General features: G+C 42.4%; 1 protein-coding gene across 1 annotated transcript in view; it reads right to left on the reverse strand.

The window, feature by feature from the left end:
- Window positions 1–22328, reverse strand: part of LOC126473880 (serine protease snake-like) — a 101387-nt gene extending 79059 nt beyond the window's left edge. Inside the window, exon 1 of the mRNA XM_050101220.1 lies at window positions 22172–22328. Coding sequence (XP_049957177.1) covers window positions 22172–22265 — 94 coding nt within the window. The 5' untranslated portion in view covers window positions 22266–22328. The remainder of the gene's footprint in view (window positions 1–22171) is intronic.
- Between the last annotated feature and the right edge of the window lie 2156 nt (window positions 22329–24484).

The raw sequence follows: 24484 nt of genomic DNA on the forward strand, positions 1-24484 counted from the left end.
TGCACTGCGAAGTTCCCGGATGCTGGACAATTCTCAGGCACGGCTCCTAATTAAATCTTAGCTGCACATGTTCAGTGTTCGTTCCCAATTGCAGTATATGAAGACAATGAAGAGGACGGCGACGACGACGGTGGTGGTGGTGGTGTGGGTGGTGGTGGTGATACTGGATGTGTGTTTAGCGCACTGTTATAAAGCTATCTTTAGTAAAACTGACGTAACTGGAAGTGGGTACTTCAGATGACAGAAACGTCGTGATTCACTGCCAAGAGCTGCCGATATAAATTTTTTGTTATACAAGCAATTCTGTCCTTAGACCAACATCAGATATCATAAAATTTCTACAAAAAGCTTAGAAGACTATATAAAATCAACAGCGTCAGACAGTATAACATGCATGAACCGTCACAGTTGTCAAAAAGTAATATAAATTAAATCGCCATTTTTACTACTGGCGAAACAATTTATGTTGCTATCTGACAACAGCGACGAATCACGGATTTTATCTGATGCAGTTGTTGTTGTAAGATGTTATAAATATTTTATGATGCACAATGATAGTTTGCGGATCGCAACTGCTTGTATAATAACGAAATTTTTCAACAGCTCTTAGGCATGAATCAGAACTTTTTCAAATATTTACGAGCTATGAGGCACCGCCTTTAAAAAGACCTATTAGTACACAACATCCAGGAATGCCGTAAAATCACATTTAATTGCGACCGCAAAGTCCTCAAAGTTTTCAGTGAAACTTTGCATTTGAAAGTTAACGATCAACTCAGTTCACGTACTACAGTGAACCGACTCTGCTCAGATGTAAAATCATCCAGTTATCTAATTCTTGCTATTTCCGTCTCACTGACTGCACATAAATTACTTCAACTATTTATTAATACATCAGAGTTAGACAGCTTGTTCGAAAATGGTGAGCAGTCACATTCCTTACATAAAAAGTAAAAAGCACGTACTGACACGGGTCTAGAAAATGTTTCCCATTTATGGGACGTGCCACGTACAGCACATTTACATCTGTGCACTTATAGCAGAGGGTACATACGCTATCATCTCCTCTCTTCCTATCCCATTTTCGCATAGTACGCGGGAAGAGACTGTATCCGTCTGAATGATTATTAATTCAGAAACTTTAGCTTCATCGCCTTTTATTTGCAAGGAACTATGCTGTATAACAGCTATTCTGTTTGTTGCAAATAGCAGCTTAAGTCATGAAGTTTTTATGGACACACTTCTGCACTCTACGCTGTACCTCAGTTGCAGAAATTTCAACTGTGGGTAGTGCTTCAATATGATAAGGGCACTGCCCCACTGGGTGTTATTTCTTAGCCAGTTCTCGCATGAAACCTTCCGCACACATGGATCGGCAGAGACGGTCCGGTATCAAGGCCACCTTGAAGAGCAAACAAAACTCCTCTTCACGTTTTTGTAGGGTTGCGTTAAGAATAAAGTGTTCACTTCACCAGTTTCTGACGTGCAGACTCTCGCGGCACGAATACGGCATGCTATAAAGGCAATTACATAAGAGATGTTTGTAGTGACACGGAGAGAAATTTAGAACCACCTAGACTTCCTACGGGCAACAAACAGAGCACATGTGGGAGCGTACCCCTTAAAAAACCTTAGGAATTAAATTTCCGTTTGTAACAAACCGTGTAGCTGTATCACTTTTTCAGAGTAAAATCTTTGTAAGCAGGGAAAAGACTTCATGCTAACCCTGTGAACTAGAGGAAGCATTGTGTTTTTTACTCGTTTTGAGAGTTGAAGTTAAGATCTTCTACGTTGTACAGTGCCGTGCCTGTACCGACTGCTACTTATTCCACGTCATCAGTTAAAGCAAATGTTCATTAACCTAGCCATTTGCTGCAATTTACCAATGTTAACACTACTTTACACTGTCAATGTGCCCACTTTCCGTTTGAATGCAATCCTCACCTCGCCATCGTATTTAGTTCCGAGACCTCTCGAATGCACCTGACGCAGAGCGTACTGTCTCACGTGCTCCAGGGTCTTTCCGTGGAAGGTGAAGGTTTTGTCACGGCTGTAACATATCCTGTTCCGTTGTTTAGTGGCAGATCAACAAAGCTCGCATCATCAAACCTTCGCTGTACATACGACTGTCATCTCCAAGTCTAGCTTTTTTTTCTTTATTTTCATCTTAATACTTCATTGTAAACTGCACAAATGTTACATCCGTAGCCATTGAATGACCCTTCAGTGACTACTACAAGAAGACACGGTTCAGCATTGACAAAAACATGTAAGCCATCTGCTTCGCATAACCCCACAAACAAATCCAACAAGCGTAAGTCATTTTGGAGGCTAAAGCAAGAATCAGTGACAGTCCCATGCAGTTCAAGGAAGCGGTACACATCTATCTAGTCATCCTATGACCAGGATAATCTCTCTACGTATACAGGCAAAGCGGCCAGTACCTGTTTTCCTCCAATTGTGAAGCCTGGTCGAGTAACCGTTCGAACGGCTGTCATATCTGGATTTTCATCGGGTACTATGGTCACACTAAAAGCAAACGTACGCGGTAGAGGCTATGAGATAATTTTAGATATTTCCGCACACTAACTCAGGAAGGGAAGAAGGAAAGATTAACAATAACGTCCGTCGACAACAAGGAGTACAATCTCTGAATAGGTAAGGATGACTACCCTTTGAAAGGAACCCTTGATTTAAGGAAATCGCGGGAAAATCTAGTTCTGGATGATTACCCCATAGGTGGCGTAAGCGTCACCTCTCGGTCCCACTCGACCAGGTATCGCTCCTAGAAAATGTTCAAGGTCGGTTGAATGAGTGTACAGCTGCCTAAGTCTCTACATCGTGAGTTAAGTATTAGGGTGTTGCAAAAGTTCGTAGCATTTTCCCCAAGTTTAATAAAGACAACAGACACACAACGGAAACTTTAGTTCATAAATAATACATTCGCTATTTACGAGAGTCTGCCAACACTGGGGTAACTTTTCGATTGCGCGACTGTAGAAATCACGTGGTTTTGTGGCGGAGAACACGTTGAGCCATGCTCGGAGAGCATTTTCGTCCAGATAGGAAGTTCGACAGAGAGCGGAAATGGTGAAAATATGAGGGCGTAAGATCAGTGGGTGCGGAAATATTGCCCAGTCCGACTCCTGATACTGTTTTTCATGTCTAGCAGAATGCCTGCGGATGTTATCGTGAAGTAGCATCACTTCACGCAGTCTTACTGTCGTCGCCACTCATCTCAGTTGTTGACAAGTGTCACTAGTGATGGATATCTCGGGGAAGCAATTCGTAGTTCACCACACCGTCGCTGTTGCAGCAGATTCAAAACATCTCTTGTGGATGCGTGCAGATCTTTGTACTGGGAGATGTAATTTTGGTTTAGAGCAGGCGCTACGTATAAACAAGTTTTTTTGAACCTTCCCCACTGCATGCAAATGTCACACAATTGTAGAATGATCATAGTTCATTACATTTGGCAGTTCTTGAGTACATTGAGATGTATCTTTGTGGAGTAATGGGTTTAAAATATCTTCGTCAAAACCCCAAGGTCTTCCTGAACGTGGGGAGTCACTAGTGTCGAAACAATTCCTTAAAACGAAAAAATTTTTTGCCATGCTCTGTCGTTTCTGGCTGCCTCTACTGCGTTCATCCCTCTATTGAACTCAGAAGAATATGTCGGAAATGTTGCTATTTCTCCACTTGGTGCTTAATTTTCTAGTGCTCACAACACTATCTCGAAGCGACAAAATGAGCTCAAACAGCAGCAGTGAACTACAAATAAAAAATGACAATCGATAAATAAACCCAAGGTAATCGCAATATCAACATGCAAAAGAAACACTACGAACTTATGCACCAACTTACGTTTAGTAATATCAAGCCATTATCATCTGCACTGGAAAAACTACTAGGGAATCTGTTCTCCACTGTAGTTCACAAAGCAGCAGCATTTTGTTTTCGAGGATTGGAAAAAAATAATGTTGGCGTCTACATTATCCCGTAACATGTCAAGAGTTTAATATTATTGTGTCAAACCCAGGTATACTTACGGTATGAATCACCGGCCACAGAATTAAATTTTGTGAGAAGTGCAGTATGTATTACTATTTTCTGTAGGCTATACCAGTTTCCGGATACAATATTTTATGAGCCCCTTTTCAGTGCCATTCCCACTCTCACGACACTATCACTACTCATAGTCACTTATATTAATGAAATTACACTGACCGTTACCAAATCATGTGAAACCTGTTTTAGCTCTGCTGTCGATCGAGCCATCGGCGCAACAGATCGTTGCTCAGGATGTCACGCACCAGCTATGCTGTGTGTGCTGTATTTAACGTGACATTTTTCGTGACTACATTATCCCATTATCGAGTACTATTTAACAAGCGAATAAATCAATACATCGCAATATTACACGCACTGCCAGTCATGCAAATATTTATATTGTCCTGCGATATAACATACCTTAAAGTTTTTACACCATTAGGCATCGTCAAAAATAAAAAGTCAGAAGCAAATATGCATTGTCAAATATCAAGTCTTCCACGAACATCTCACATTGGAGCGTAACACTCTCGTAAGGCTCAGTTGTCAACTAATGGCAGCTGCTTCCACCTACCAAAGACAATATAATCATGTAACGTATGTATCACAGCCTCTAACGATGCAACTATCTACCGTAAAATCGTTAAACAATATGTCAAGTCCTAGAAAATCCTAAAAACCAATACAGCACTTATTTTTCAATTTGTGCATCCATGTAATTGACTAGCAGGACACTGCTTAGTAGAACAAATTGGTGGTTGATTATTAATGAGGACATCGCTGAAGTGAGCCAAGAAATGGCCTTTTAAACACTTATGTCTTCTCATTTAACACGCTGACATTCCTCTCAGAGCACAAAAATCTCAAATTCCTTTAAATTTGACACTTGTTTCGTTGGACATTATACGTTATAGGATAGTACTATCTTAGGTGAAGGTAGCTATCTTTAATTGACAACCGAGCCTTATGAGAATATTATGTGCAACATGAGATTGAAGACCTGTGTTTGACAATGCATGTTTACTTCTGGCTTTTTACTTTAACCGTGCTTAATGACGTAGAAACTAAGGTATGTTACACTGCAGGACAATACAGATCTCTACATGGTTGGTAGCATGTGTAGCATTGCTAGTACTGATTTGTTTCCTTGTTTTATAAAGCACTTGAGAACTGAATGACGTAGTCCGAAATATATTTTAAGTGTATCACACATTTGATGACTCGTACGTAACATTCTCAGTATTGATTCATGAGACAGTTGTTTATAGCTCTACAACACACGCAAAGAATGAGGTAAGGATCATGGTGAACCTGCTATTGCAAAAACGCTCTCAGCTTCCTAGGAGTTGTGGCTGTGGGATCTCTTAAAATGCACAGACCTGTACAACTTCTCTCAGAAATGGCCGTGTGGATTGGTGCCAGACAAATTTCTGAACAGTTAATTATTTGAAAATCTCTATAGTACGCATAAAACTGTACTTGTCCTACACGCTTGTGCGCACCACATTATTCTTCGAGCATCCAGAGTGGATACAATCAGCTAATCTGTGCAGGATAATCGCTGAACCCAAACTCAATTTATTAGCACTCATCAACAGCATGAACTAACTGTTGACAAGCATGAGGGCTCTCCTCGTGTGGTCAGCGCCATACCAAAAACAACCAGCTAGAAACAATTCCATTACTCATTTTACCAAATACTCAGAAGTCAAACGAGTAACTAATCGAGTCCAGGCGAGATTTTGGCTCCTTTGTTGTTACATCAATAAACTAGCTTATTGGTGTTTTATGGCATCCTGTGAATATACCATGTAGCCGGTAGCTTATTAGATGTGGTCTGATTCGAAAAATCTTTCAAGGACGTACGAGCACGTAGTAGCTGATAAGATCATAAGGCATGATTGTCACCGACAACAAATACAATACTTTCGGATTATTATGGGAGGGGAGGAGATAAAGAATAGTGTAAATACACTTATTTGTTTGAAATGTTCCTACCAGCTGAACATCCGACCACGAATATCAGTCAGATTAAGTTTCAGTCTTCCACCACCACCCTCCTATACTCCACATTGCTGGAATTGCGTACCCAGGGACAAGTATAAGACAAGAATGGTTTCTCCACAGTCCATGGGTTCCTACCAGAAAGATCTCTCTCAGCCATCAGCGGAGTTAACCAATGTACTCTCTTCGTTCAGTAAAGGTTTGTCGTCGCTTTCCTTCCCCTTACTTCGGTCACAGAACTTACGGATACACATTTCCACACAAGTAATATAGTCACCTCATTCGGACATTTGTACTTTAAGGTGATCTAGTGAACCGAGAAAGACCACCTAATCTTATAAATGCTGCCGCAAATTTTCGGATGTACCTTACGTCTGACTGTCTAGTCATTATCGCAAAACAGAAATTTCTGATCTTTCCTCACGTATTTGAACGGATATACAAAATATGAAAAGTTTTTCCTTGTTTTTCAATGACTTAAGCGTTTCCTCTGTCGAGTGGATGACTGGTAACAAGTGCCTTTACGTGTTAAGCGTGTGGTGTTACGGTTGGACACGGATTTAAAGGAAGGTGAAACCACGCGTAGGCACAAAGGCTATCACTTTGTATCATCACCAAACCGAGCTCTCCCATGAAAGAGACTAACGGTCAGGGGTATGAAGTGTCATTACACAATGAGACACCGAAGAGGGTTTTGGGATTCGACTTAGATAACTGTTGTGCAATTGGTATTATGAACTGTACACCTCAAAATTTCGGGCTCTTTGCCATCAGCTTGTAAGCAGCATCCAATCCTTGTTAGCTCCCGACGATATAGCAACAGATAAGCTAGTGTACGAGCTCGCCAACAGTGGCAACTTCTTCGAGATGTAGCTTCCTGCGCTTCTAATCTAATACTCTTGGTGCTTAGAATGTTAGGGAAAAACCGACAGCTCAATTAATTGACTTTCCACGCACAGCCTCTAAATTTACGTCACTAAGTACCTTCTCCCCCACATGAACCATGGACCTTGCCGTTGGTGGGGAGGCTTGCGTGCCTCAGCGATACAGATAGCTGTACCGTAGGTGCAACCACAACGGAGGGGTATCTGTTAAGAGGCCAGACAAACGTGTGGTTCCTGAAGAGGGGCAGCAGCCTTTTCAGTAGTTGCAAGGGCAACAGCCTGGATGATTGACTGATCTGGCCTTGTAACAATAACCAAAACGGCCTTGCTGTGCTGGTACTGCGAACGGCTGAAAGCAAGGGGAAACTACAGCCGTAATTTTTCCCGAGGGCATGCAGCTCTACTGTATGATTACATGATGATGGCGTCCTCTTGGGTAAAATATTCCGGAGGTAAAATAGTCCCCCATTCGGATCTCCGGGCGGGGACTACTCAAGAGGATGTCGTTATCAGGAGAAAGAAAACTGGCGTTCTACGGATCGGAGCGTGGAATGTCAGATCCCTTAATCGGGCAGGTAGGTTAGAAAATTTAAAAAGGGAAATGGATAGGTTGAAGTTAGATATAGTGGGACTTAGTGAAGTTCGGTGGCAGGAGGAACAAGACTTCTGGTCAGGTGACTACAGGGTTATAAACACAAAATCAAATAGGGGTAATGCAGGAGTAGGTTTAATAATGAATAGGAAAATAGGAATGCGGGTAAGCTACTACAAACAGCATAGTGAACGCATTATTGTGGCCAAGATAGATACGAAGCCCACACCTACTACAGTAGTACAAGTTTATATGCCAACTAGCTCTGCAGATGAAGAAATTGAAGAAATGTATGATGAAATAAAATAAATTATTCAGATTGTGAAGGGAGACGAAAATTTAATAGTCATGGGTGACTGGAATTCGAGTGTAGGAAAAGGGAGAGAAGGAAACATAGTAGGTGAATATGGATTGGGGGACAGAAATGAAAGAGGAAGCCGCCTGGTAGAATTTTGCACAGAGCACAACATAATCATAACTAACACTTGGTTTAAGAATCATGAAAGAAGGTTGTATACATGGAAGAACCCTGGAGATACTAAAAGGTATCAGATAGATTATATAATGGTAAGACAAAGATTTAGGAACCAGGTTTTAAATTGTAAGACATTTCCAGAGGCAGATGTGGACTCTAACCACAATCTATTGGTTATGACCTGTAGATTAAAACTGAAGAAACTGCAAAAAGGTGGGAATTTAAGGAGATGGGACCTGGATAAACTGAAAGAACCAGAGATTGTACAGAGATTCAGGGAGAGCATAAGGGAGCAATTGACAAGAATGGGGGAAATAAATACAGTAGAAGAAGAATGGGTAGCTTTGAGGGATGAAGTAGTGAAGGCAGCAGAGGATCAAGTAGGTAAAAAGACGAGGGCTAGTAGAAATCCTTGGGTAACAGAAGAAATATTGAATTTAATTGATGAAAGGAGAAAATATAAAAATGCAGTAAGTGAAACAGGCAAAAAGGAATACAAACGTCTCAAAAATGAGATCGACAGGAAGTGCAAAATGGCTAAGCAGGGATGGCTAGAGGACAAATGTAAGGATGTAGAGGCCTATCTCACTAGGGGTAAGATAGATACCGCCTACAGGAAAATTAAAGAGACCTTTGGAGAAAAGAGAACCACTTGTATGAATATAAAGAGCTCAGATGGATACCCAGTTCTAAGCAAAGAAGGGAAAGCAGAAAGGTGGAAGGAGTATATAGAGGGTCTATACAAGGGCGATGTACTTGAGGACAATATTATGGAAATGGAAGAGGATGTAGATGAAGATGAAATGGGAGATATGATACTGCGTGAAGAGTTTGACAGAGCACTGAAAGACCTGAGTCGAAACAAGGCCCCCGGAGTAGACAATATTCCATTGGAACTACTGACGGCCGTGGGAGAGCCAGTCCTGACAAAACTCTACCATCTGGTGAGCAAGATGTATGAAACAGGCGAAATACCCTCAGACTTCAAGAAGAATATAATAATTCCAATCCCAAAGAAAGCAGGTGTTGACAGATGTGAAAATTACCGAACTATCAGCTTAATAAGTCACAGCTGCAAAATACTAACACGAATTCTTTACAGACGAATGGAAAAACTAGTAGAAGCCAACCTCGGGGAAGATCAGTTTGGATTCCGTAGAAACACTGGAACACGTGAGGCAATACTGACCTTACGACTTATCTTAGAAGAAAGATTAAGGAAAGGCAACCCTACATTTCTAGCATTTGTGGACTTAGAGAAAGCTTTTGACAATGTTGACTGGAATACTCTCTTTCAAATTCTAAAGGTGGCAGGGGTAAAATACAGGGAGCGAAAGGCTATTTACAATTTGTACAGAAACCAGATGGCAGTTATAAGAGTCGAGGGGCATGAAAGGGAAGCAGTGGTTGGGAAGGGAGTAAGACAGGGTTGTAGCCTCTCCCCGATGTTGTTCAATCTGTATATTGAGCAAGCAGTAAAGGAAACAAAAGAAAAACTCGGAGTAGGTATTAAAATTCAGGGAGAAGAAATAAAAACTTTGAGGTTCGCCGATGACATTGTAATTCTGTCAGAGACAGCAAAGGACTTGGAAGAGCAGTTGAATGGAATGGACAGTGTCTTGAAAAGAGGATATAAGATGAACATCAACAAAAGCAAAACAAGGATAATGGAATGTAGTCTAATTAAGTCGGGTGATGCTGAGGGAATTAGATTAGGAAATGAGGCACTTAAAGTAGTAAAGGAGTTTTGCTATTTAGGGAGCAAAATAACTGATGATGGTCGAAGTAGAGAGGATATAAAATGTAGGCTGGCAATGGCAAGGAAAGCGTTTCTGAAGAAGAGAAATTTGTTAACATCCAGTATTGATTTAAGTGTCAGGAAGTCATTTCTGAAAGTATTCGTATGGAGTGTAGCCATGTATGGAAGTGAAACATGGACGATAAATAGTTTGGACAAGAAGAGAATAGAAGCTTTCGAAATGTGGTGCTACAGAAGAATGCTGAAGATTAGATGGGTAGATCACATAACTAATGAGGAAGTATTGAATAGGATTGGGGAGAAGAGAAGTTTGTGGCACAACTTGACCAGAAGAAGGGATCGGTTGGTAGGACATGTTCTGAGGCATCAAGGGATCACCAATTTAGTATTGGAGGGCAGCGTGGAGGGTAAAAATCGTAGAGGGAGACCAAGAGATGAATACACTAAGCAGATTCAGAAGGATGTAGGTTGCAGTAGGTACTGGGAGATGAAGAAGCTTGCACAGGATAGAGTAGCATGGAGAGCTGCATCAAACCAGTCTCAGGACTGAAGACCACAACAACAACAACAACAACAACAACAACAACAACAAGTACCTTCTATATGTTTAAGTCTGAATACTGGGGTATCCATACGCGTGGCTGTAATACACAAGTCTTGTTGTTGTAAACTGTTATGTTCTGGCTAGATATTATTTAATAGACTTGCATAAATATTCAGTTCTCCATTCGCGGCTTTTGAAGCAATTCCTACAGGACATAAAAGAGCATGTTATTACTAATTTAGATACAGAAATTAGTATGGGATGAATAGAGAATATCCCAAATGTGTACCAACGGCGATTTATCACTTCTTATTGTGCTACCAGTAGGACTTTTATAGCATACCACCACAGCGTATCCTGTGTTGGGTTTGGGTCTTGTTTACTCGTTTTTGTATACTCATCGAGAAACTTGTTTTATGTCGAATCAGTCCTTCGTTAAGCCTATGTAAGTTCATACCAGTGTGCGACTTAATGTCCATCATGAATCGTCAAAACCAACTCACCAACTGTAATACAATATTTGGTGTGCTGAGATGTCTGTACGGACACATTCCGAAACCAGATAAAAAAACTGTACAACTCTCCCTCCGCCACCATCGCAATACTGCAGATGAAAATTTATTCCAGCAAAGGAAATGAGTATTTGAAACGGCGAACTTTCGTACCTAGCACCACCATATTTCTTGGAACCTACATCCATTTCAACCTACTCCCTGTGTTAATGGCTGGGTCTCCCTCTACAGTTCTTACCTTCCCTTCCTCTCTTTCCTTCTCGCCCCCGCCCCGTCCTCAGTTCCCTCCGTTACCATTATGAACACGAATAACCTTGTTGTTGAAAGCAGTCTTCTTGTAGCCCTTCCGAATGGTGCGTTAGAACACTAGCGTGCCTGAGTCTGGCGGCACTAATAGCATAACGGGAAATACAGACAGTTATTTCAGGATGTTTACCAACGACGACCGCGTTTACTGATAGAGACGTAGTCAGATAGGCAGTGACCTAACAATGGAAATATAATTAGTTCTGAAGTACCTTTACCTTTCTGGGTGTGCACGAGGAGTGTAGATCATGCAGCCCGTCAACTTGTACAATCCAGTGATTTTTTAGGGTTTAGAGTAACATTATAACTGAAAAGGCTTTCAAGCAGAACTGGAAAAACATCGCTGCTGAAACTTCTACAGTTCATTTATAATGCGTGTGCCAACAATAAATCTACGGTTGGCCTGGGTTTTCTATTCGCTAGGACTGATCGAGAACCTGATCGTATGTGACAGGCTATTTAAATGCGTTTAGATAGCCACCGAAGAACAGTTTGTTAGTTAACTGGCTGAACAGGTGTTCCCGAGAAAAGTGCTTGACCGTAATATTCCTGACACACTGTGGCTCAGTAGGTAAGTTGCACACACCTAAAGTTTCAGTGTCAAATGTCCAATCGACTCAAGATTTTTTTGTTATCACTCGTTCACCGATGGCAGTGATCTGTTAGTTTGAAAAATGAAATGTTTCGCCGTAAGTTTTGAGTCCATATTAATTTATAGGTCCCTCTAACTGGTTTTCTCAATGCGTTCGAAGATCGGAGAAAAATAAGGGCACGCCATTTTCGGTAGGGCCAAAGCTGATAAAACACTGCGACGTACAAACCATTTCTAGCTGAGAAGGGCTACCTTTTGTTGTAAATTCACAATATCGAACGAAAATATATCAGTTACGAAGTTGGGGATTAGGTATTTTCACAATGACGGTGCGACCCCAGCCATCAACTTTGTTTTTACACTAATTCTGTGATGATGGTCCCTTAAAAATGACCATCTCGACTGACCAAGTCTCGTGAACTAATGGTAAACTGCCACTGAGTTCGATCATGACAGCTTTCTAGTCCTATGTACTTCCGAGTCTGGGCGAATTCCAGTGCACAACAGTATATACACTAAGTATGTCCCTTTAGTATTCGGTCCTTAGTACGTCCGTTCTGGGTTATAAATACAAGAATTTTTTCCTGGATGAATTTTACGAGCCATGTTCTGTTCTTTATCCATGTTTTAAGGTCCGATCGTTAAACGAAACGAGCTGTTTCTTGCTTTATGCACTGGGTTAAACTTATGCCCTTATTCAGTTCATCGGTAAATTTTAATTTTGTTGAAGGAGTACAAGCCACTGGTTGGTAAAGTTATAGCCAATTGGGACGTTAGGTCCGTTATACTGATAAAAATTGGTGGACACATTTAGGATTACGTGACACCTCTTCATTGGTTCGATTGGGGCGATGCTCACTAGTGATTGTTTAAGGATAAATGTTGATGAAAGAAGTAACCGGAGTAGCTGGACTTGGTGACTACGGGTTGAAATTTATGGTAAAGTGTGGTGTTTGGGTTGGGCATGTACACTACCGCAATGGCAATTCGTAAACCACCAAGAGGTGAATGGCGAACTCTGTCGTAATTTTGGGTATATGGTGAACGTGGGTGATTAGTACGCAAGAGCCAGGAAAAGAAATACAGACATATCCACCTATCATTATTTAAATCACGCTCAGCGATAAATGTGGTACATCGGTTCGACTCTGACAACGTTACCCTCCGAGCTCATGAAAAGCTTCGCGCATCATAGGCCACGAAGAGAGAGAAATTCTGGGAGACAGACCTAAAAGTCAGGAGAGTAACGGAATTCTTTGCTTTTGAATAACGACGATGTAATGCATTATTACTATCAGAAGAAAGGTTGTCTTAAATTTGGTGACTCTTGTGTATTCTAATAGACTTCGAGAAAGCATATGAAACGGTTGGAAACAAATGATTGTAAATGTGAGTTACTACGAAGTATTTGGCCAAGTACAAAAGATAATTAGGGATTTATTAACACAGCATTTCCTTCAGTACACCTAGGATGTAATTTTTCACGGTGGAGAGGACAAGAATGAAACAGTTATCTATGATCGGCACGATCTGGCAAACACGATTTTGACGTAATAAAATATCTTACGAGTAGTGGACTGAAAGTTATTAAAAAGGTAAAATGACGTGCAGGAAGCCAATTAACGGCGCTAAGACGCAATAGTTCCTAAATTTGCACACGTACCTCCATTTGTAAACACTGGCGATTGAGAAATACAGTTTAGTAGTTGTGCCAAAATGACTGCAAGAAGCAAAACAATTCGTGCAGCAGCTGAAGTATAACGAATTTTCGAAAATGTGACATTACAGCACACCTTCCACAAGGGTATTGTTCTAAAAAAGTGTATGTTTGCACAAAAGATACATTTTCTGGGTATTATTACAATCTGAGTATTGGCTAACAATAGGAGCCCCTCACCACCAATCCATCCTGAGAAAACCGCACATCAGTAGCATTTTCCCTTTCCACAATATGTTTGGTGCAAGTTTTAGGTGATTCACCTTTTATTTCAATTAAGTAACATTTTTAAATAATGCTTCACTTTTATGAAATCTAGTCTAAACTAGAGACTTTTCACGCCGAGTCACTAACACGTGGAGATTCCTTGAGTGGCTGTATATTCCAGTTCCTAATGAAGGAATAGTATTTAATTAACTGACCTTTTTTTATCGCGGATTCGTACAGGAGTCAAAATTACGAATCTGATGACTAATCACTGGCCATTTGACTGTTGGACAAGTCGGAAAAACTGATAGGCAAATTTCGGTAAAATCAATTCTCTTCCAGCTTCTGGACCCTCGGATGTTTCCTAGATGGTAGATCATATGATTGGGATTGTGGGGCGGGGGAGGCGAATCAGTTTGAAAGTCAAAAGGATGATTCATTTGAAAAAGTCACAATATGGTGAAAATCGGTAAAAGGCAGGGCCGCTGAATTCAAATTCATGACGCAAACACGCCCGTGCGGAAGGAGATTGTCGTTTCAGAGAATCACAGAAGCCGCCCTCCTGGTGCTACTGCAGAATGGCCGACTTAAACGCAAGGTATTTCCTCTCCGCATCTGCACTCAGAAGCCAGTGGAGCGATCACCGATGCTCTTTCCCCTGCCCTCCCCCCCCCCCCCCCCCCCCCCCAACCCTCGCAAAACTGTTTATGAACAGGAGGAGGAGGAGGAGGAGATTTAGTGTTTAACGTCCCGTCGACAACGAGGTCATTAGAGATGGAGCGCAAGCTCGGTTTAGGGAAGGATGGGGAAGGAAATCGGCCGTGCCCTTTCAAAGGATCCATCCCGGCATTTGCCTGAAGCGATGTAGGGAAATCACGGAAAACCTGAATCAGGATGGCCGGAGACGGGATTGAACCGTCGTCCTCCCGAATGCGAGTCCAGTGTGCTAACCACTGCGCCACCTCCCTCAGTGTGTTTATGAACAAAAGGACGTTGTACACTGGGGACCTGCCGAATGAGGCAGTGCAGTTGTTAAGGCGCTGGCCTCGCATTCTGAAGGATGTCGTTCTTAATGTGCCTGATCATCCTTGTTTAGGTTTTCCGTGGCTTTCTTAAACTACAGTATTTCAGGCAATTGCTGGGATGGTTCATTCATCAAGGTCATGGCCGGTCCTCTGTCCCATCCTTATAAAGTTTATTGTACGTGCATGTACATTTTTGAGCCATTTATTTTCATTGTATTAAGATAACTCCAATGTAGTTGTAAGACGATCCCTGGATGAATAAATAAATGAAATGAGATCACTTGTATGTTGCTGTCACTCCATGTTTTACAAACTCAACAGAAATAGTAAATCCGGTTGCGTCCTGCGTTAACTTTGGGCCGGCATTTTTCGTAACTGTTCGTTGGGACGATGCGCGCCTCTTCCATGCGTGAGAGCGCAGGCCACGTGGGGAATCCCTGAACAGAGTCATTCCCCGTGACTGCGCTTCAAGGCGACTCAGGGTCGTCGCCGACACGACGCTGCGCGACTCAACTGGGTGAGGCAACAGCCAGGAACCGGTCTGGCAGCAGAACTCCACTTAACGCCTTACAGAGCAAAGACACTACGGGTCACCTATTAGCAAATGATGATACAGCACTACAGAACTACTTTGCTCCTGTCCATGTTCACCTACTACTTTTCCTTCCTTTCCATACTATCGTATTCTAGTCCATTATTATTAAAGTTTCGTCTCTCAACTATCTGAATAATTTATTTTATCCCTTCATAGATTTCTTCAGTTTGTATCATCTGCAGGGATAGTTGGCATATAAACCTGTACTAATGTGAAGCGCGAGCATTCTGTGTCTATCTGGCCTATGATAATTCACTCACTATGCTATTCATAGTAGCTTACCAGCAGTCCTTTATTATCCCTTATTAAACCTACTCATGCATTACTCCTACTTGATTTTGTATTTAAAACTCTAAAACTAAAGTTTTTGAGAATAAAATCCTCGAAAGATATTTGGACCAATCTATGAGGGAGGAGAAAGGCGAATAAGAAAGAACAGGGACCTCATGGAGCTATACAATGAACCAGATGCAGTTGCAGAAGCCAAGACAGGAAGACTAAGATGGGCCCACCACGTGTATAGAAGAGAGCAGGGATCTTTATTGAGAGAATCCTCAGAACAAACCAGAAGGACGAAGACCTCAAGGCAGGCCAAAAATGAGACACAGACCAGTTTGCCAAGGCTCTCCATGTACCGGGGGCAAGGAAATAAGATCCCGAAGACAATACTGAGGAAGAGGCTAACTGACGAGGCCAAAAACCGACTGCAGTTTGTGGAGCCAGGAGAGTAGCCGGCCGGTGTGGCCGTGCGGTTCTAGGCGCTTCAGTCTGGAACCGCGTGACCGCTACGGTTGCAGGTTCGAATCCTGCCTCGGGCATGGATGTGTGTGATGTCCTTAGGTTAGTTAGGTTTAAGTAGTTCTAAGTTCTAGGGGACTGATGACCACAGATGTTAAGTCCCATAGTGCTCAGAGCCATTTGAACCAGGAGAGTAAGAGAGTAAGTAAGAGTAAAACTATGTTCACATGACCAGAAGTCCTGTTCTTCCTGCCAACTAACTTCATTGATTCCCACTATATCTTCAACTTGTCCATTCTCTCTAGCCGGCCGGAGTGGCCGAGCGGTTCTAGGCGCTACAGTCTGGAACCGCGCGACCGCTACGGTCGCAGGTTCGAATCCTGCCTCGGGCATGGATGTGTGTGATGTCCTTAGGTTAGTTAGGTGTAAGTAGTTCTAAGTTCTAGTGGACTGATGACCACAGATGTTAAGTCGCATAGTGCTCAGAGCCATTTGAGCCTCTCTCTCTAAATTTTCTAAGCTACCTGCCCAATTCAGGGACCTACTCTGGTCGGTAGAACGCCAGTTTTGTTTATCCTGATGATGATATCCCCCTGAGTATTCCCCTCCTCCCAGATCTCTTAATGGGGTCTATTTTACCTCCAGAATATTTTAACGAAGAGGTAGACTTAGAGAGTTTAGTTGAGTTGATTTGGGAGAAGAGACCGAACAGTGGCGTCATCGGCCTCATCGGATTAAGGAAGGATGGGGGAAGGAAGTCGGCCGTGCCCTGTCAAGTGAACCATCCTGGCATTTGCCTGAAGCTATTTCGGGAAATCAAGGAAGACGTAAATCAAGATGGCCGGATGCAGGATTGAACTGTAATCCTCCCGAATGCGAGTCCAGTGTGCTAACCACTGCGCCATCTCGCTCGGTAAACCAAGAGGATGCCGTCATTTAAATACAATATAGCTGTATGCGCGCTGGAAAAATTACAGCTGTAGTTTCCCATTGCTTTCTGATGTTCACCTCATCAGTGCAGCAAGGCCGTTTTGGTTGATATTACTGGGGTATCATGTGTTGATACCACCCGAAGGGTGTCAAAATTGGCGACGGAATTGCAAGTTTCCGTCAGATGCCAATAGTCGAGTGGGATCTGGTAAAATGGAAATGAGCGGTTGGCGTCATTGGCCGGGAGGCCCCTTACGGGGCAGGTCCGGCCACCTTGGTGCAGGTCTTATTACATTCGACGCCACATTGGGAGACCTGCGAGCCGGATGAGGATGAAATAATGATTAAAACAACACAACACACAGACCCTGAGCGGAGAAAATCCCCGACCCAGCCGGGAATCCGTCACGCTGATCATTCAGCTATCGGGGTGGACGGTGTGATCTGGTGGACCCAATGGAGCATGGCTGCTGAGCCGTGGCTCTAGCAGCTCCTTACCACGAGCACACTCTGCCGCCACGATATAGAACCGTCATCAGCAGCCAGCTGGCCCACTCACATTTGGAGCCTGTTTGCTAAGTGATGCTATGCTCATGTCATATGGTCGCATCTCCAACAGCATCAATCTTGATTTAGTACAGAGAGCTTCATCCTTCTCGACACAAATAACTGGGCTACTTCTTGCTTCATTATCTGTAATGAGTCTTTGTACACTAATCATTTCTGCTTCTATCCACCATTCTATGACGACAGTTGTCACACCTCTCCTCACCATTGTGCATGAAGTCTTACACAACAGTTTCAATCCCCGATCAGACAGTCATCGAAACTGTAGCCCCTGCAACTACTGAAGGGCTGCTGCTCTCTTCAGGATCCATACATTTGTCCAGCCTCTCAACACATACCCCTCCATTGTGGGTTGCACCTACGATATGGCTATCTGTATCGCAGAGGCACGCAATTCTCTCCACCGATGGCCATGTCCATGGTTCACCTAGATGAATTTAAATAGCAGTTGGCATAAACTCCAGTAATGTCCTCTGTAGTAGAAAGCGGACGGTAGGATCGAAACTTTGTTTAGGACCAGGCCTAAATCCCGAAAGCGATATATAAACTATTCTGTTCCCCCCCTCCAACTTCGTCCCGCATCGAGTTACGCGAATCGCAGTCAACAGGAAGCCCTGACATCAAATATTAATTTTGCGCTCGACATTTATATACTTTTCCCAAATCATTTTAGCGCAAATACTGAATTGCTAACGTATCCGATTATCTGCGGAGTTGGCTTACAGATAATGCAAAATCTCACAAGTACAAATTCATGTCGCTTCGAATGGCAGCTACGTGTGATAGGGCTGTAAACACCAGGGAAACCAAGTTATGGAAGAAGTGCACAGTTTTCACGTTCATTTAGGACGTTCACAATGCGTTTAAGGTATTTAAGTGGCTTAAAGTCGAACATAAACAGCTTCAGATGAAATTAAATTTTAATTCAGTAATTTTAAGCGAATACACCTGATGGGTGATCAATCTCTCGAGGAAAAAGAAACAGCGTGTTTTTCATGCATTGTGTGGCACATTTATTCAGAGGAACGATATTATAAAACACTGAGTTGCCTTTGGTAATATTTCGTCAGTTCCTGTGAGTAAATTTTAGTCGTCTGAACTTAGTCTAAATTCCAGAAGTGATCTACATAAAATTTCAGCACAAAGATATATCTATGCTTAATTAGTCTGTTTCAGAGAGGAAATTTGTCGTATACCATTCTGCATTTCGGGAAAGTGCGCGATATTAATAATTGCTTCAGAGCCAAAAGCACTTCTTACTCTCACCTTTTTTCACCTCATGTTTTACAGTAACATTTCTTGTGTTCAAGCCAAATGCATATTCTTCTAGATGTCCCGTTAACTTAATATTTAGTCAGCATGCTCTAGACTCTAGAGTAAGCATTATGAAAGCTTGTAAGACATAACACAGGACGACAGAATTTGGTGCTCAAGACTTGACGGGAACTCCAACTCACGCGGTTAGTAACCGAAGAAGAATTTTTATTTTCACGCGCTGTGAAACCCTGGACCTGGATTAAGTACAACTAATTACACCGCGTATCATTTTACTCCCCACGGAAAGAATAAAATACAATAGTATTTTCAATAGAAACAAATCGTCCCCGCCTCTCCATCCCACCCTATTCCCACATTAAGCTCACACGATTACGTCAATAACACGGACAGTTACAAATTTAAGATAACTTATATCGGTAGTTACAAAGCTGACTCCAATTTCAGTTAACAGTCATTTCATGGATGACAATATTTACCACAAGGAAATACGGAAGCGTCCGATCCCACCCGTCTGCTTTGACCCATCACGTCACAAATATGGCGGAAACAAAAACAAACACACACACACACACTTTCCACAAGAAGCCTAATGACACTAACGGGACAAGCGCGGGAAATGGGGTGTTGTGGGTGGGGGGCAAACTAAATATAAACAAATTTAGACGCCTTGTGTAGCTACAACGTGTAAGTGAAGACAGCCATGCATGAATACCCACCCACCTCCCCAGGGGTCGTAACCCCTACAACCCATAGAAGATAAAGATGCTTCAGTAGCTGATTAGGGTTTTTTGTCTTTTTTTTAAAAAAATCTCACGGGATAGAACGAACAGATCAGAAAAGTAAATAAAATAAGATAAAACAGAACTGGAGACAGCCACACTCAAACTAAGCTCCGCGCCGTCATGACGTCACACACGACACCAGCCTTACGTCACGGGTCAAAGCCGACGCGTTGGATCGGACGCTTCAGTCGACCCTACCACAATTGTCATGTTCACAAAAGACTCACTCAGAACGTACTCTTATGAAATGGAAATTTTCTGAAACTATGGATGAACTAGCATATGAAATTAGGTGGTGCACGTTCATCTCACAGGCAGTCTAATGGTAAAGCATATTTGTGTTGCAGTTCAAGTACCAGGACCAGGGCGGGGGGGGGGGGGGGGGGGGGGGGGAGGGGGGAGGAGCGGAATGGTGTCACGGTTATCATGATAGCCGCCACCTTCTCCCCTCTCTCGCCCCCAGGACAGTTTACTTCAAGCGTTTATATTTCTACATACATCGCTATTTTTTTTTTTTTTTTTTTTTGAATAAGGTAACTAAACAACTAATACTCTTGAAAATGGCAGGAATTCTGGTGAAATTACAAGCTGTGTTTAAAACGAACTAATTTTCAGCAGCACTGAGGGCTAGGCCGCTTGGATGGGCTTGCCGGCTGCAGAAAACAATCCAGACAGGAGAAGCGCCCATTCATAGGCTGACTGTACCTGCTGACGTCAACAAACCTGACACGGTTCGTGTGTCCAGACGTAGAACTAGCAACCCACAGGCAGCTGAGTAAGGCAAGACAAAGGGAAAGACCCTCGATTAGAGAAAAAGACCGGCTACAAGCGAAAAATGGGACAATTTCATGTGCGTCTTAAATAACTCTTGACTTACAGCATGCTTTGGCTTTGAGTAACGCCAATTTGGAACGAGCTACCAACCTCAACAAAGCATACAGAATAACATGGAATCACTACCATAAACAAGCGATATTTCATAATGTGAAGCTTCAGTATTACTAGACAGCTATTTTGCCTGAAAGAATATATGACTCAGGAAGTACATCTCTAAGAGGCCACTGAAACATTGATGGAAACTGAAAAAAAAAAAAGAATGAAAAATTCCAAGCAAAATTTGTAGTCCCATTAATATAAATGGCATAAGGACTGAAAGAACTACAAACTTATACATTGTAATAGACAAGTTCACTGATACAATACGTAGAAGATGCTAGAAGCTCTACGGTCAGATCTTGAGAACACTAGATTAAATAACTACTTAATATACTAAATACAAAAAAGGTAAAAATCTATTTTTAGAAGAAATTAAGCAGGACTCAAGAGAGATGAAGGCTACAGAAGACACCACAGAGACCGCAAAGACTTTGAAATTCTAGTTACAAATCACGTGTTCGTAGACAAGGATAAAAACGCCAATGGAAAACAGTCAACAGAGAAACGCAAGAAACAGCGAATTCATGAAATGATTTTGGGAAAGGGGTTATAAAATGGAAGCTGTCAGACGAAGCTACCAAGTTCAAACGCGCTCTTCAACTGGACATAACGATGGAAGAATGACTGAATTTCTCTCGCAGAGAATATTGAAAGAAATAACACCTTCCCACCCTCTTCACATTTACATGCCTGATTATCTATAGACTGCCGACCTGTGTTCACAGTCATAGTGCTAAGTGAAATACTGATGACGGCGAGGACGTTTCAATTTTATACTCTCAAATTTTCGGACAAATGCTTTTCAGATGATTTATTTCTCTGAACTATTTCTTGATAGTCATGATAAAGACGCGCACTAAGCACTGGCAAACTAATTGTTAACGTAAAACATTTTATTGTAATTATTATTAAGCTTCTAGGTATCTGAAGCACTTAGAAATGTGGGTGCTGAAAAGCTATATTTGGGGGGGAAGGAGAAAGCTGTCAGTAAACGTAACACCTGGCTCAATCCCCCACCACCCCAGAACCCAGTACTGTATGCGCACCTAATGCAATCTTTAAAACACTGTGTCGTTGTGAATACACTTCAGCTCGAACGGTCAACAACACTATACAAATCTACAGATGGCTGACACCAAGCGTTGCTTACATAATAATAATAATGAATCCATTCGGTTTCCATCGGATATGGCAAGCAGTTTCAAAGACGCTAACGTTAGGTGCTCACTCAGGAGGAAGATCCATGCAGTGAAGTATCTATTAGGCAACCTTGATAATTCCAGTCGTTATTACGACTTTCAGCAGCGTACGAGAGATATGTAAAGAATAGGGGAGACGAGTTTCGATGTTCTAAGGTATTTTTAGAGCGAAACTCACTCGACATTTCTTGTTGCAACAGCGCAACGTTCCTCATACTACCGAGCAGCGAAAAACACCATAAACATCCAAAAACTACACAAGGAAAGCACGAATGGGACCCAAGAGGAGCCCTCTGTATGGAATAGGTGGACAACCACGTATTTCTTCCTAACGAGCTGAAAACTTAACAGAACATCGGGCACCACCACCACTGCGAAATAAACCGTGCAATAAGATAGACATGTGACGTACAAAGTGTCACGTTTTTGCTACACATTCCGCGCCGTGCACCAGGCATGCATCGTAGCGGTATACTGACCGATGCCGACTCGTCTTGACGGGAGGTTCCACTGCGCATGCGCCGTCCCACACAGCAGCGCGGATAGCGTCGCGAGCAGCCACAGAGCGTGCATCCTGGTCGCCGTCTGAAGCAGCACTGGGCGGCCTCCAGCTTCTCCACAAGCGGTCACCTCGGTCTCTTATGTTGCAAGGCGCGCGGCCGAAACACTTCCTGCGCTGCCCGGCACTTCCCTGGCTCTCAATGACGTGGCGCGTGTCTGCTCCTGGAAAGGAACTAACAACCGAGCGCCGCTTCTCTTTCCGTTCTCGAGCTCCGGAAGGTTGTAGACAGCGGATCTCATGTTTCTTCAGTTCCGGGAAAGCCTTCGGGGGAGTGCAGCTCTTCTTCTTTCGTACAGTGTGTACGTCAGATCTTTCACTTTTGCATCCCAGACCGACCGACGTATTGGACGTAGGGGCTTGGCCAACCGACTGACTAACTTTTCTTGTAGGGATGTCGGTCGGATAGCACCACCCGGCAACCCGACCACCCCCCCCCCCCCCCCCCCCTCACTCCACCACAATAAATTGTGGCGTGTGTTGCGCTGTCGCGCCAACTGCCCGACAAAAGTTCGTCTTTCGTCACTGGGCGCGAAATTAGATACTGTTCTAATATACATGACAAAGTTGAAACGTCCCCTTAGAAAAATTATACATGACTGTGCTTAAACTGAAACACAATATTTTTTAGCGCAACGCAATCTGACTTTCAATAATCCCTACAAAAGAATGGCCCTGAGTAACATTAACCTATACCTTTCACAAATCACTTACCTCACAAAAATCTTCGTTACTCGAACTACTGCAATACAGCTAGCGCCACTACTGCCAGCTAAATAAAAGATTCAAACTACGGAAGGCACTAACTACTGATAGGCATAGTTAGCAAATGAAAGATTCTAATAGAGAACAAACAATGTATTTACCTTAATAGTCATCAAAAGTCATAATATATATATAGCAGTTCATGACATCCAGTCTTACAAATTTCAAAATTCCGCCATTTCTCTCCCCACATCCATCACTGCTGGCGGCTCACCTCCAACTGCACAACGCTACGCGCTGTTCACATCTAGCTGCCCAACACTACAATGGCAGACAACAATGCAAACTAGCCACAGACTGCACACAGCACAGCCAGTGATTTTCATACAGAGCGCTACGTAACGTTGCCAATAAGGAAACATAAACAGCCTACTTACATAGCCCCCATGCTCCCCACAAAAAATTTTACAAATTGTTTTGGGCAGTGGCCAATAATGATTTGATAAAATTTTTCATAATTACAATAAGAAAGATATCAAATGCACACACTTATTGATACAATGTTGGTCAAAAGCTAAAATTTTCTCACAGTCCATAAAGACACTCCTGATCATTCATCACAGTAAAATTGCAGTGTTTTTCTCAAAGTCTGAGCAGTAAAATACAATGCACACGGAAGTAGTGGATTTCCATGCAGTCTTGAAGAAGTAGTGTTGTCCTTCCAACGGAAAGACAGTGCTGACTCTTGACATGCAGACAGGCAATGGGCCACAACAGAGCAAAGCCACAGCAGAGTCATTCGACGTTTTGAAGAATATTGGTAGGTAGGTCATCACAGAGTAGACCCACTGTAGTCCTGGTAGAGATTACGGTATTGGTGGGCCACTAGAGGTGCAGACCCACTGTTGTCCTTGCAGAAATAATGGTATTGGTGGGTCATCAAAGATGCAGACCCACTGTAGTCCTTGTAGAGGTGGCCAGCAACCATCTGTTGTGACTGTGCAGGTGCACAATCACCATTGAAGAGTCTCGCGGATAATATAGCAAGTCCATAACCACCACTTGTGCACTCACAAAGTTTTTGGAATTGTCCTTAGAACCAGCAATGCTGTTATCCAGTCCCTTGTTGAATTATTAACACACATGCAAACACTAACAGTCCCTACTTCTCACATATTGTCCATATACTATGACCAACAGAAACGTGTGCAGTGAAATGGAACTTACAAGTTAATAATATGATGAACTGGTGTCGATTACAATTTTATAACATAAGAATACAACTACAAAGGTACAAAACAATACAGATAACATTTGTAGTACAGGCTTTACAAGAGAATCGAAATAACATATACATCAGTGTTATAGGAATTATGACATGAGTACATACATAAAAGATCAGAATAACTTTCGAAACATCAACTTCACACATGAACATTAAAACAGAACAGAATAAATAATATCTAAACATCTTTACAAAGAAAATAACATATTATCAGAAAAATTCTACAACATAACTCTTATTAGC

This window comes from Schistocerca serialis, chromosome 1 (assembly GCF_023864345.2).
Source record: "Schistocerca serialis cubense isolate TAMUIC-IGC-003099 chromosome 1, iqSchSeri2.2, whole genome shotgun sequence".
Lineage (NCBI taxonomy): Eukaryota > Metazoa > Arthropoda > Insecta > Orthoptera > Acrididae > Schistocerca > Schistocerca serialis.